This window comes from Myotis nattereri (assembly GCF_964212035.1).
Source record: "Myotis nattereri genome assembly, chromosome: 12".
NCBI classification, from domain to species: Eukaryota; Metazoa; Chordata; class Mammalia; order Chiroptera; family Vespertilionidae; genus Myotis; species Myotis nattereri.
Window position 1 is genome coordinate 2,892,129 of NC_138087.1, and position 13,115 is coordinate 2,905,243.

The 13,115-nt window shown below is 43.0% G+C and overlaps 1 protein-coding gene across 1 annotated transcript in view; it reads left to right on the forward strand.

The window, feature by feature from the left end:
• MFSD14B (major facilitator superfamily domain containing 14B) overlaps nt 1-13,115 on the forward strand; it is a 151,294-nt gene that overhangs the window by 106,511 nt on the left and 31,668 nt on the right. The window contains exon 5 of the mRNA XM_081103207.1: nt 2,396-2,510. Coding sequence (XP_080959333.1) covers nt 2,396-2,510 — 115 coding nt within the window. The remainder of the gene's footprint in view (nt 1-2,395; nt 2,511-13,115) is intronic.

A 13,115-nucleotide genomic window follows, 5' to 3' on the forward strand; every position in this document is an offset into this window, starting at 1 on the left:
TTTATTCATTTCCAACGGGCCGGATCCGGCCCGTGGGCCGTAGTTTGCCCACGGCTGGTCTAGGGCAATGGTCGGCAAACTGTGCCTCGTGAGCCACATGTGGCTCTTTGACCCCTTGAGTGTGGCTCTTCCACAAAATACCAACTTCTGCACATGGGCCACGAAGTTTCAATCGCACTGTACATGCGTGCCCACACATGGTATTTTGTGGAAGAGCCACACTCAAGGGGCCAAAGAGCCACGGTTTGCGACCACTGGTCTAGGACACTGATCTGAACATAATTTATGTCAATAATCAGGGGTCACTTTTGTGTATAATGCAGTCAAACCAATAGCCTATTCTAAATCATAATATGAAGTTTTAAAATTTTTTTATTTATTGATTTGGAGAGAGAAAGGAAAACATGGATTTGTTGTTCCACTTATTCATTCCTTCTTTGGTTGATTTCTTGTATGTGCCCTGAGTGGGGATCTAGCCCACAACCTTGCCATATCGGGACGAAGCTCAACCCAACTGAGCTACCCCCCTAGGGCCATAATATGAATTTTAATTAGATCTCATTTTTTCGTGATAAATAGGGAGAGAATATTTAGCATGTAAACAAGTCTATTTAGTTACCAAAGATGGGTTGGAATTTGCACCTGAGCTTGTAACATTATTGTTTTCCTGGAGTCCAGAGGATGGTAATTTGGCCAGAATTCCTGTTGCTGATCTCAGCAATGTGAAGGACATACCTCAGCCGTGGGGAAACTACGGCCCACAGGCCAGATCCGCCCGTTTGAAATGAATAAAACTAAAAAAAAAAAGACCGCACCCTTTTATGTAATGATGTTTACTTTGAATTTATATTAGTTCTCACAAACACTCCATCCATGCTTTTGTTCTGGCCCTCCGGTCCAGTTTAAGAACCCACTGTGGCCCTCGAGTCAAAAAGTTTGCCCACCCCTGACATACCTTATGATGGAAGATTTTTGTTTTTAATTAATAGATTTTCTTTTCTTTTTTTTCTTGTGTGCAAATATTGTCATTTCATTATTTTATAGGGATTTTGTGTCAACACTAGAGTCCCTATACACAAAAATTTGTGCAAAAGTAGGCCTTCCTTTCCCTGGCTGCTGGCACCAGCTTCCCTCCGGCACCCGGGACTGGGCTGGCTTCCCTCCAGACCCTGCTTCATCAGAAAGGACGTCCGGCCTCATTAGCATATTACCTTTTTATTATTATAGATTGTCATCATGTTCTAAATTTGTAACCATACTGACGCATTTTATTTCCTACCAGATGAAGAATTTTAAAAAACTACTTGGTATTAAGCCTTTCTTTCCAAGAATGTCCTGCTTTTCCCAATGAATTATAGCTTTTTTATGTTCTCGAGATTCTTTAAAAATGTTTTATAGATCTTTAAATGATTTTACCTCTTCCAGTTTTCTTGTTGCTGCTTTTGTTACTTGTGTGAATAATGATAAATAAAAGTGATGATTATAGACTTACCTTCCTCGTAAAGAACACATTGTAATGCTAGCTTTTAGATTGAAAAATGCTCATTTCTATTTTAGCCAGAGATTTTCTTTTTTTAAATCAGGATTGGATGCCAAATTTTATTAGATGCCTTTTTTGCATCAGTGGAGATCATTTCATTTTTCTCCTGGGATCTGTTACCATAATGAATTATATTAATATATTTTCTAATATTGAAACATTATTATATCTGGAATAAACCTTGCGTTTTGTCCTGTTTGCTAGTATTTTAACTAGTTTTTTTTTAAGCATCTATGCATGTGATAAAAATGTTTGGTCTTAATTACATTAATATTTTTGTTACCCTTTCTGCTTTTGTGTAGCTCTCATAAAGTCATTTGCTAAATATGTCGTTTCCTTAACTAAAGCTAGGAAATTTAGAAAGTTTTTCTCTTATTTTAGCTTCCTTTAAAACTATAACTTTACTTGGCTTTTTAAAAAATTTTTTTATTAATTTCAGAGAGGAAGGGAGAGGGAGAAAGCAATAGAAACATAAATGATGAGAGTCATTAATCAGCTGCCTCCTGCACGCCCCACACTAGGGATGGAGCCCACAACCTGGGCAAGTGTCCTGTCGGGAATCAAACCATGACTTCCTGGTTCATGGGTGGATGCTCAACCACTTAGCCACACCGGCCAGGCTAACTTTATTTAAACTGCATGTACTGACACCCTTTGAGCAGTGATAAAATTAGTATGTTTCTACTTCTTTCTCTCCATGTGATTATAATTTTGTTAGTTGTCCTTTATATCTTATACATGCATATAAATAAAATTTATTTCTTTGTTTATAATCTACATGATATCTTTGACTGTGGTTATAAAAATGTACATACACTACCTCTCTCCTGGGTAACTGAAATAATCTTTTTATAGGTGGTATTTTGGAATGATTTCTGTGTCTGGAGTCTTCTCAGTCACATTCTCTGTGATATTTGCCTATGTAGCTGATGTCACTCAGGAGCATGAGCGAAGTACTGCTTATGGATGGGTAAGATAATTGATTTTTTTTAACCAGAGAAATAATTAACATTCTATTGAAAGGTCACTGAAAACTAAGATTTAAAATATGTAGTAAATATTGACATATAAAAGAAAATTTAAAGAATTGAAATTTAAAAAGAGACTTAAAAATAGCCTGACCAGTGTGGCTCAGTGGTTGAGCATTGACCCATGAACCAGGAGGTCACGGTTCAATTCCCAGTCAGGGCACATGCCTGGGTTTTGGGCTGGATCCCCATTTGGGGGTGTGCAGGAGGCCGCTGATCAATGATGTTTCCTGTCAACACTGATGTTTCTGTCTCTCTCTCCATCTCCCTTCATTTTTTAAAAATGTTAAAAATAGCAAGATAGAAATTACTATTGATTTATTCTCTGATTTTAAGGTTGGAATGTATAAGTTGTCATTTGTAAAGTTTTTTATTTATTCATTGTTTAAATTTTGTTTTATTGCTTAAAGTATTACAAAGAGTATTGCATATGTCGCCTTTTTTTTTCCCCCTTGACATTCCTCCGGCCTCCCCTACCGCCCAGTGTCTTGTGTCCATTGGTTATGCTTATATGTATGCATACAAGTCCTTCGGTTGATCTCTTACCCCCCACTCCCTGCCCCCCAACCCTCCCCGGCCTTCCCGCTGTACTTTGACAGTCTGTTCGATGCTGCTCTCTGCCTCTGTATCTATTTTTGTTCATAAGTTTATAATGGTCTTTATTATCCACAAATGAGTGACATCATGTGGTATTTTTCCTTCATTGACTGGCTTATTTCACTTAGCATAATGCTCTCCAGGTCCATCCATGCTGTTGCAAATGGTAAGAGTTCCTTCTTTTTTACAGCAGCATAGTATTCCATTGTGTAGATGTACCACAGTTTTCTAATCCATTCATCTACTGATGGGCACTTAGGCTGTTTCCAGATCTTAGCTATGGTGAATTGTGCTGCTATGAACATAGGGATGCATATATCCTTTCTGATTGGTGTTTCTGTTTTCTTGGGATATATTCCTAGAAGTGGGATCACTGGGTCAAATGGGAGTTCCATTTTTAACTTTTTGAGGAAACTCCATACTGTCTTCCATAGTGGCTGCACCAGTCTGCACTCCCACCAGCAGTGCACGAGTGTTCCTTTTTCTCCACATCCTCTCCAGCACTTGTCGTTTGTTGATTTGTTGATGATAGCCATTCTGACAGGTGTGAGAAGGTACCTCATTGTTGTTTTGATTAGTGATGTAAAGTTTCTTAAAAGTTGGCTTGAGCCCTAACTGGTTTGGCTCAGTGGATAGAGCGTCGGCCTGCAGACTGAAAGGTCCTGGGTTCGATTCCGGTCAAGGGCGTGTACCTTGGTTGCGGGCACATCCTCAGTGGGAGGTGCGCAGGAGGCGGCTGATCAATGTTTCTCTCTAATCGATGTTTCTAGCTCTCTATCCCTCTCCCTTCCTCTCTGTAAAAAATCAGTAAAATATATATTTTTTTAAAAAGTTGACTTGATTTGTTTCTTGTTAGCTGATCTCTTGACAGATCATAAATAGGCAGATTAGAAGTCTCTGTGCATCTGTTTTGAATTGGAGAGGTGTTAGAACCTCAGCCATGTTAATACATTGTTACTATATTATTTGGTGTGTGGCTCAGGCATTTATTTGGAATCTAATATTGCAGAAAAGGACTACACATTCATTCAGCAAATAATTTTTGAATGCATTGCAAAAGTTGTAAGAGACCTTTTGGTTTTGGATACTTGAATATTAGACAGTCATTTCTAATTTTCCTAGGCCTGATAATGGCATTGTGGTCGTGTAGGCGAAGAAAAGACCTGTAGATGACAGGCTGAAACTGTTGATGCCAGAGCATCCCGTCTCTGAGAGCTGCTCAGCTGGTTCCAGGGGAAAGAGGGCGTGTGAGCATGTGCTCAGTGTGTGAACCCCCTGGCACGTGTGGGTGTTGTTGGAGAGGGAAAATTGTTCCGTCTTAAACCTTCTAGGTTCTTTGACCTAACAATTAAATTGACATAAGACAGATTAACAGGGGAGAAGAAATTTAATTTTATATGTACAAGAACTCCACAAAGACATGAGTGACTCAAAGGCAGTCAGGCAGTTGAGACTTAATTGCCGTCCTGAGCTAAGGAGAAAGGGGTAGGGTTCTGGAGCTTCAAAGGGGGAGGAAGACAATTCACAGGAAGAGCAGTAATCAGATGTTTGCCCTGCCATGCAGATACTGGCTCCCTATCTAAAATTTTTTAGGCTGCTATGGGAGAGTGTCAAGCTTTTCCTGAGTCTTTTGGGTGTTAATTGCTTTCAGCTCAAAACAATCCACATGCCAGAGTGCCATATTTTGGGGTGTTATTTCCACTTCCCTCCACTTTCCTGTGTTTGGAAATGTTTACAGTAAGAAGGTAGAAGAAGAATTATCTGGCTGGATTGTTGAATAATTTGAAGGGGGACTGAATGCCAGAAACCCAGGTTACTTCTCTAGTTTCCCAAGTCTTTTTCTTTAAATCCCACTTCCTGGGAGATAGTAAGTAAGGGGTCATTCAATGTTGACTCATTAAATGATTAATTGCAGAAGTCAGTGATGAACATAGGTCAATTACTGCTGTCCCACTAAACACAATACCAATTTTTACTTTGTTGACTTTAGACCTCAGTAGTTTAAAAAACTTCCCTTCCAACCCAACTTCCCTTCTAGCTACTCCCTGCTCTCTCCTCCCTTTCCCTTTCCCTCCTCTCCTGAATTTCTCCATGCCATGTCCTAAAACCAGGGCATCTCCAGAGTCCTGCAGAGGAGGACGGAGGAAGCTGATGGGAAGGGTGTTCAAAGTGGCTCTCAGAGGTTGGTCAACAGAGAAATGTACAGGTGCCAAAGCCTCTTACCACACTTGTGCAGATTTTCTCTACATTGTAGGAAGCACCTGTTGAGAGACTCATTTCCCTCCAATTTACTAGATTTCTGTTCCTTGCTTTCAGCAGAAAAACCAGTCACAAAGCTGTTGTGCTGAGCATTAGGGCTTTAAGGAGATTTCAGAGAGAAAGTTCTGGAACCAGTGACTTAGCTCCCCTCACTAGCTCAGTTCTTCATCTGTTCATAGGGGTGTTGAGACAGTCGGTGAGAGCAGTGCTCAGCAGAAGTATAAGATTTGCTTCTCTGATGTTGGAAGGGAGAAGGTTGGGACAAGTAGGCAGTAGTGGAGGGAGAGGTAATAGGAAGGAGTCCTGAGCACCGGATGCCCTAACTCAGTGGTTGGCAAACTCATTAGTCAACAGAGCCAAATATCAACAGTACAATGATTGAAATTTCTTTTGAGAGCCAAATTTTTTAAACTTAAACTACATAGGTAGGTACATTGTTATTAACTTACTTAGGGTACTCCTAAGGCTTAGGAAGAGCCACACTCAAGGGGCCAAAGAGCCGCATGTGGCTCGTGAGCCGCAGTTTGCCGACAATGGCCTAACTGAACTGCTCTCAGAGGTAAGGGTGGGGCCTGACCCTCTGTCTGCTATGCCTTCTCAGTCAGGTGTGAGGTTTTTGACTCTCTAGGTCAGTGGTTCTCAACCTTCCTAATGCCGCGACCCGTTAATACAGCTCCTCATGTTGTGGTGACCCCCAACCATAAAATTATTTTCGTTGCTACTTCATAACTGTAATGTTGCTACTCTTATGAATCGTAATGTAAATATCTGATATGCAGGATGTATTTTCATTGTTACAAATTGAACATAATTAAAGCATCGTGATTAATCACAAAAACAATATGTAATTATATATGTGTTTTCTGATGGTCTTAGGCGACCCCTGTGAAAGGGTCCTTTGACCCCCAAAGGGTTCACGACCCACAGGTTTAGAACCGCTGCTTTAGATGTATGGACTTGTAAATAATAATGTTCCTTTCTTCCTCATTTGCAAGACTTAAAAAAGTCTTATCAAGATTTCTGCCTTTACTAATTCCCAGTTTTTTCCATGGCAATGTACACATATTTAAATTATGAAAATACCAGAAAATGATCGGAGCACTTCCTCAGAGCACTGTTGCAGGGTGCACCGCCTAGGTGGGAAAGGTAAATCTCACAGTTCAGAGTGGTTCAGAATGCACTATTTAATAATGAGCATTTATCTCATAATATTTCTTCCCCCTTTACACCTGAGGTAGCTATTGTATCCCCTCCAAATTGAGGGGGTGGGGAGGTGCTTTTATTATTCATTCATTCATTTAATCTTATTGTTGAGAATATTACAGATATATCCACCCTATTGCCCCGCATTGTCCCCCTCCACCTGGCTCCTGCCTCACACTGGTCCTTGACCACCCTATTGTCTGTGTTCCTTAGGTATGCATATCTATAATAATAAAAGCATAATATGCTAATTAGACCAGACAACCTTCAAGATGAAGCCGGGGCTTCGAGGGAAGCCCATGTCCCAGGTGCCAGAGGGAAGCCAGTGCCGGCAGCTAGGGGAAGGAAGGCCTACTCTTGCACGAATTTTGTACATCGGGCCTCTAGTATGCATATAGATCCTTGGTTAATCTCTTCCCACCTCCACCCCCACCCCTTCTCTCTGAGATTTGTCAGTCTGTTCCATGTTTCCATGCCTTTTATTCTTCTATTTTATTCATCAGTTTATTTTGTTCATTTCTTGTTTGTTTATTTTGATTTTTAGATTAAATTGTTGATAGATATGTATTTATTGCCATTTCATTGTTCATGTTTTATCTTTGTTTTCTTTTTCTTTCTCTTTTTAAAGAATACCCTTTAACATTGCATGTAATACTGGTTTCATAGTGATGAACTCCTTTAGCATTTGCCTGTCTGTAAAGCTCTTTATCTGACCTTCTGTTTTAAATGATAGCTTTGCTGAGTAATCTTAGTTGTAAGTTCTCTCTATTCATCACTTTGAGTATTTCTTGCCACTCCCTCTGGCCTGCAAAGTTTCTGTTGAGAAATCAGCTGACAGTCACATGGGCTCTTCCTTGTAGGTAACTAGCTGCATTTCTCTCGCAGCTTTTAAGATTGTCTTTTTGTCTTTAACTCCTGGCATTTTAATTATGATGTATCTTGATGTGGGACTCTTTGGGTTCCTCTTGTTTGAGACTCTTTGTGCTTCCTGGACCTAGATAGGGGAGGTTTTCTGTCATTATTTTTTCAAATAGGTTTTCAATATCTTGCGCTCTCTCTTCTTCCGGAACCCCTATAATGTGATTGTCCCAGAGGCTCCTTACACTATCTTCATATTTTTTTATTCTTTAGCTTTTTGCTTTTTTAATAGGGTGTTCTTTGCTTCCTCATATTCCAAATCGCTGATTTGATTCTCAGAATCCTCTACTCTATTATTGAGTTCCTGTATATTATATTTTACTTCAGTTAGTGTATGCTTAATTTCTGATTAGTCCTTTTTCATATCCTTGACATTCTCACTAAGATCCTTGAAAGTCTCACTAAATCCCTTGACGTTCTCATCAAGTTCCTTGAAGCTCTCACTAAGATCCTTGAGCATCCTTATAACAATTGTTTTGTACTCTGTATCTGATAGTTTGCTTGCTTCCATTTCATTTTGATCTTTTTCTGGAGATTTCTTCTGTTCTTTCATTTGGGAGATGTTTCTTTGTCTCTGCATTTTGGCTGCTTCCCTGTGTTTGTTTCTATGTATTAGGTAGAGCTGCTATGTCTCCTGAAATTGGTAGAGGGGCCTGTATAGTAGGTGTCCTATAGAGCCCAGTGGCTCAGCCTCCCCACTCACCTGAGCTGGGCACTCTAGGTGCACCCTTGTGTTGGCTGTGTGCACAGTCTTGTAGTTGAGCCTTGATTGCTCTTGGCATCATTGGGAGGAATTGACCTCCAGGCTAATTGGCTGTGAGGACCAGCTGAGACTACAGTGAAAGAGCAGCTGTGCAGGAGACACCCCTGTGGAGCAGGACTTGCTTTAGTGGGGCTTTGGTGCTCACTGAGTCTGCCCCTTGAGTGTATCACTCGTGGATGTGTAGAGTTGTAATCTGCTATGGTCTGAAGCTGTCCACTGAGTTCACTGGTTATGGGGCCTCCCAGGAGGTGCAAAGTCAGCCACTGTCTGTGGCCACCTGGCAGGAGGTACAGAGGGATCTACAGATGGCTGCTATTTGCTATTTGTATTGGGCTTGAAGGTACCCAAGTGCGGCCCAGCAAGGCAGGCTGGGTCTTGGTCCCTTTATTGATAGGTTTGGGGCACACTGACACCAGCTGCAGCTTTTTAAAGAGATTTTTGCAAAATCTGAAGCCTGAGCCAGGACAGGCCATTCATATGGAGAAGCTGCTGCAAACAGCTTGGGTGGGGCTGCAAATTGGATGGGGTGGGGTCTCAGGAAATCACCAGGGCAGAGCAAAGAGATGCTCCAGGCTGATGGAGACTCAGGTATGGCTGCCAGTCAGCTCTGTGACACAGGGCGGTCTCAGCACAGGAACAATGACCCCTGTGAGCACTCCTGTCCTGTCTAGGAGAAAGCTGCCCCCAAGTTCTTGCCAGAGAATCCAGTTTCTCCCCCTATGTCCCTGGATCCCTCAAAGCTGCCACCCAGTGCTGGAGCTCAGAGAAGTGGGACCATGTAAGTCTATGCACCAGCTGTTTAAGAGGAACTACTGGGTCTCCAATAGCATTACTGTCACTTAGCCACAACCCCTGCTGGTTTTTACAGCCCAAAGTTAAGGGGACTTCTCTTCCTAGCACTGGAACTCTGGGCAGGGGGTCTGATGTGGGGCTGGGACCCCTTGCTCCTCATGGGCGGCCTCCACAGAGATCTCCCTACCAATTAAAAAAGTGGCACAAGTGGGTATCAGACCAGCCCATTCCGTGCCGCCCCCCCCCCCCACCAGCCTCAGTGTCCTTTCTTCTTTACTTCTCTAGTTGTAGGGCTTCCATTCAATCTGATTTCAGGTGGTTCTGAATGATGGTCAGTCTGTACTAGAGGCCCGATGCACAAAATTTATGCAAGGGGCTCAGCTTTTGCAACCCCGTCTGCCTCAAAGCCCCACGGCCCCACCCCCCACCCACTGGTCATTCCAGAAGGTGGTTCCAATGTCCAGTCTAATTAGCATATTAGCTCTTTATTATACAGGATTTTAGTTGCAATTTTGATGTGGTTGTGGGAGGCTGCAAATACCTGCTTTAACCTACACTAACATCTTGGTTCCAGGTGGTGTTACTTGTATCTGTCTGTTTCTGTTTTGTATGTTCGTTTATATTGTTCTTTAGATTCCACATGTATATTAAATCATACGGTATTTGTCTTTCTTAGACTGACTTTTTTCACATAGCATAATACCCTCTAGGTCCATCTATGCTATCACAAATGGTAAGATTTTGTGTGGGTTTTTTTTTCTTTTTATGGCAGAATAATATTCCGTTGCGTATATGAACCACAACTTTTTTATCCACTCGTCAATTGGTAGGCATTTGGGTTGCTTCCACATCTTGGCTATTGTAAGGGTTGTTGTTACACTTCCTGTTGTCCCAGAGGTCCCTTAAACTATTTTTACTTAAAAATATTTTTTTTCTTGTTACTGCTATGATTGGGTGTTTTCTGCCACCACGTCTTCAAATCGCTTATTTGTTCACCCGCTTCATCTAAAGGCCCACAGGCGCCATCTCCCCTGGGTCAAGCACTTCTGTCCTCATAGCACCAGTCTGGGGGAGTGTTCTAACTCAGTCCTCCAACTCTTGGTACCCACACCTGGCGGAGCTCATGACCTGCAGAAAGGTCTCTGTTGCAGCTTGGGCACAGTGCGTTCTGCCTTGTGAAACAAAGACATTCAGGCAAACACAGTAGTTGTTGGAGCCTAGGGCAGTCGGTGAATTATGTGACTCTGGAACGTGGGCCATGTTTCCACCCTGCCCACCACTGGTGCTGTCTGTTGGCCAGTAGGAGACCCACAGACCTATCCCTCCGATTCCCAGTGGCCCCACTGTGCTGACCTCACGTTGGCTGACTGTACCCAGTGGGACCTTTGGTGCGATTTTCGTTTCTTGAGGAGATTTTGGTGGAGACAGAGACACTGAGTTCTGTGGCTCCAGAACAGGGGTTATTTTCCCTCCCTGTGGCCCCTGGTGCCCACCCCCCTCAAGGAAACCCACTAGTCTCCTCATTCTGACTTGCGGTGACCCCGCCCTGCTGAGCTTGCATCCTGCAGAAAAGACTGCTGGCTGCAATCGCCCGGGCCTGTGGTGTGCTTTTAATTTTTCTTGAGGATCTCTTGTTGGCAACTGAGACAGGCACTGAGTTGTGTGGCTCCAGGGCAGGGGGCATTTCCCCCCACTGTACCCCACCAGTGCTGTCCATCACCAGGAGACCCACTAGACCTGGCCTCCCAACCCCTGTGGCCTTGCCCTGCCAAGCTTATGTCCTTCAGAAAAGTCTGTTTCTTGCACCCAGCCTGGACCTGCAGTGAGCTCTTTTTTAAGGATCCTCTGCTTGGAGACTCGTGCAGTGACTGAGTGCCATGGTTCTGGAGTAGGGACCGCTTTCCCCCACTGAGTGCCTGTCCCATACCACCCCCAAACAGGAGATCCACTAGCCCTGTTCTGTCCCCAGTTGCCATGCCCTATTGAGCTCACACCTTGTAGGCTACCGCCAGCCTGGGCCCACACTACAGACTTTATTCAAGCGACTCTGGAGGAAGTCCAGGCAACCTCAGGATGGTGGAGCAGCTGCCACATGGAGGCTGATCTCTGAGTACCTTGGGCCTTTTATTGATCTGCCCCAGGCTTGGAGTTTCTCAAGCCGACCTTTGTACACAGCTTGTCTGTTCCTACACACACCCAGACCCAGTGGAGGCAGTCACTAACTGTGGATTACATGGTAGCTCCACATAGGGTAGTCCAAAGCCAGTTACAGGCAGCCTCTGACATTCACCTGCACCAGAGTTCCTCCCAAAATGGACCCAGAACCAGCACAACCAGAGTTGGGCTTCAGGCCAAACCAGAGCACGACCAACCAACCACACAAGTGGCACATTCACAGGGAAATCTCAGCAGTCGCCATTTTCTGCTGGGGCCAACTCTGATTCTAGGGGGAGGTCCCACACAGTGGCTCATACACTGTGGTCAGGGTCAATCCTTATAGTCAGCTTGCCTGAGCGTTAGTCCACTCACAGATGGGCTGGCAGCAGTCATGACGCCACTACAACAAGAGGGCTCACATGACCCACCCAAGAGACATTTCTGGAACACCTAGCTGAAGTGATCAGGAAGATCGCACTACTGAGCCCCACAAGACACCAGCTACATAAGACCAGCATACCAACATTGGGGAGACATAGCAGATATACCTCATACACAGAAGCAAATACAAAAAGGCAGGCAAAATAGAGAGACAAAGAACCATGCCCCAAATGAAAGAAGAGGAGAAATCACCAGAAAAAAAGAACTAAATAAAATGGAGGCAAGCAGTCTCCCATAGATTCAAAACAATGGTTATATGGATACATAAGGAATTTAGGGGAACAATGGTTGAACTCAATGAGAAGAATACAATATTTGAAATGAAGAATACACTAGAAGGAATCAATAGCAGATTAGATGAAGCAGAGGATTGAATCAGCAATTTAAAGGAAAAGATAACAGAAAACACCCAAGCAGAACAACAAAAGAAAAAAAAGTTTTTTAAATGAGGAAAGTCTAAGAAATGTTTTGGACAACATCAAGCTTAACAACAGTCACATTATAGGGGTACCAAAAGGAGAAGAGACAGAAAGCATTTGAAAAAATGAAGAAATAATCACTAAAATCTTGTGCCTAGTCTGTTCAGGTAACATACAGAATCCCAATCAAGATGAACTCAGAGACACATCATAATTTAAATAGCTAAGGTTAAAGACAAAGATCGTCTTAAGAGAAGCAAGAGAAAGACAGTTACTTCCCATGAAACTGTCAGCATATTTCTCAACAGAAACATCTCAGGCCAGAAGGGATTTGCAGGAAATACTCAAAGTGATAAAAGGAAAGGATCTACAATTAAGACTACTCTACCTAGCAGGGCTATCGGTTAAAATTAAAGGTAAATTAAGGACCTTCCCAGATGACAAAAAACTATAATATCTGGAAATCAGTTAATGTGACATGCCATATAAACCAAATGAAGGAAGGGGGATCAAATGATCATATTAATAGATGTAGGGAAAGTATTTGACAAAATTCAGAGCCCATTTATCCTAAAAACTCTCAGTAACCTGAAAATGGAGGAAACATACCTCAACATAAAGCCATATGTGACAAATCCACAGCCAACATTATACTCAATGATAAAAACTAAATGTATTTCCCTTAAGATCAGGAACCAGGGACGTGCACTCCCAACCACTCTTATTCAATACAAGTGACCCGGTGCACGGATTCGTGTACATTGAAAGGAAATTAATTAGAAGGTGGCTGGCAGGGCGGGACTGGGCGAGATGGACCAAACATGCCCTGGAGCCAACCTCCCGTGATCCCTCGGCAGCCGGGGTGGCACCGTGGCTCAAAGGGCATCTGCGGAGTGAGCAGGATCCCTCCAGCTCTCCGACATCTACCAAGGGGTCCTGGAGTGTGAGAGGGCACTCTGTAAAGTTCCTGTCGTACAGGGTGTGGAACGCAAATGTAA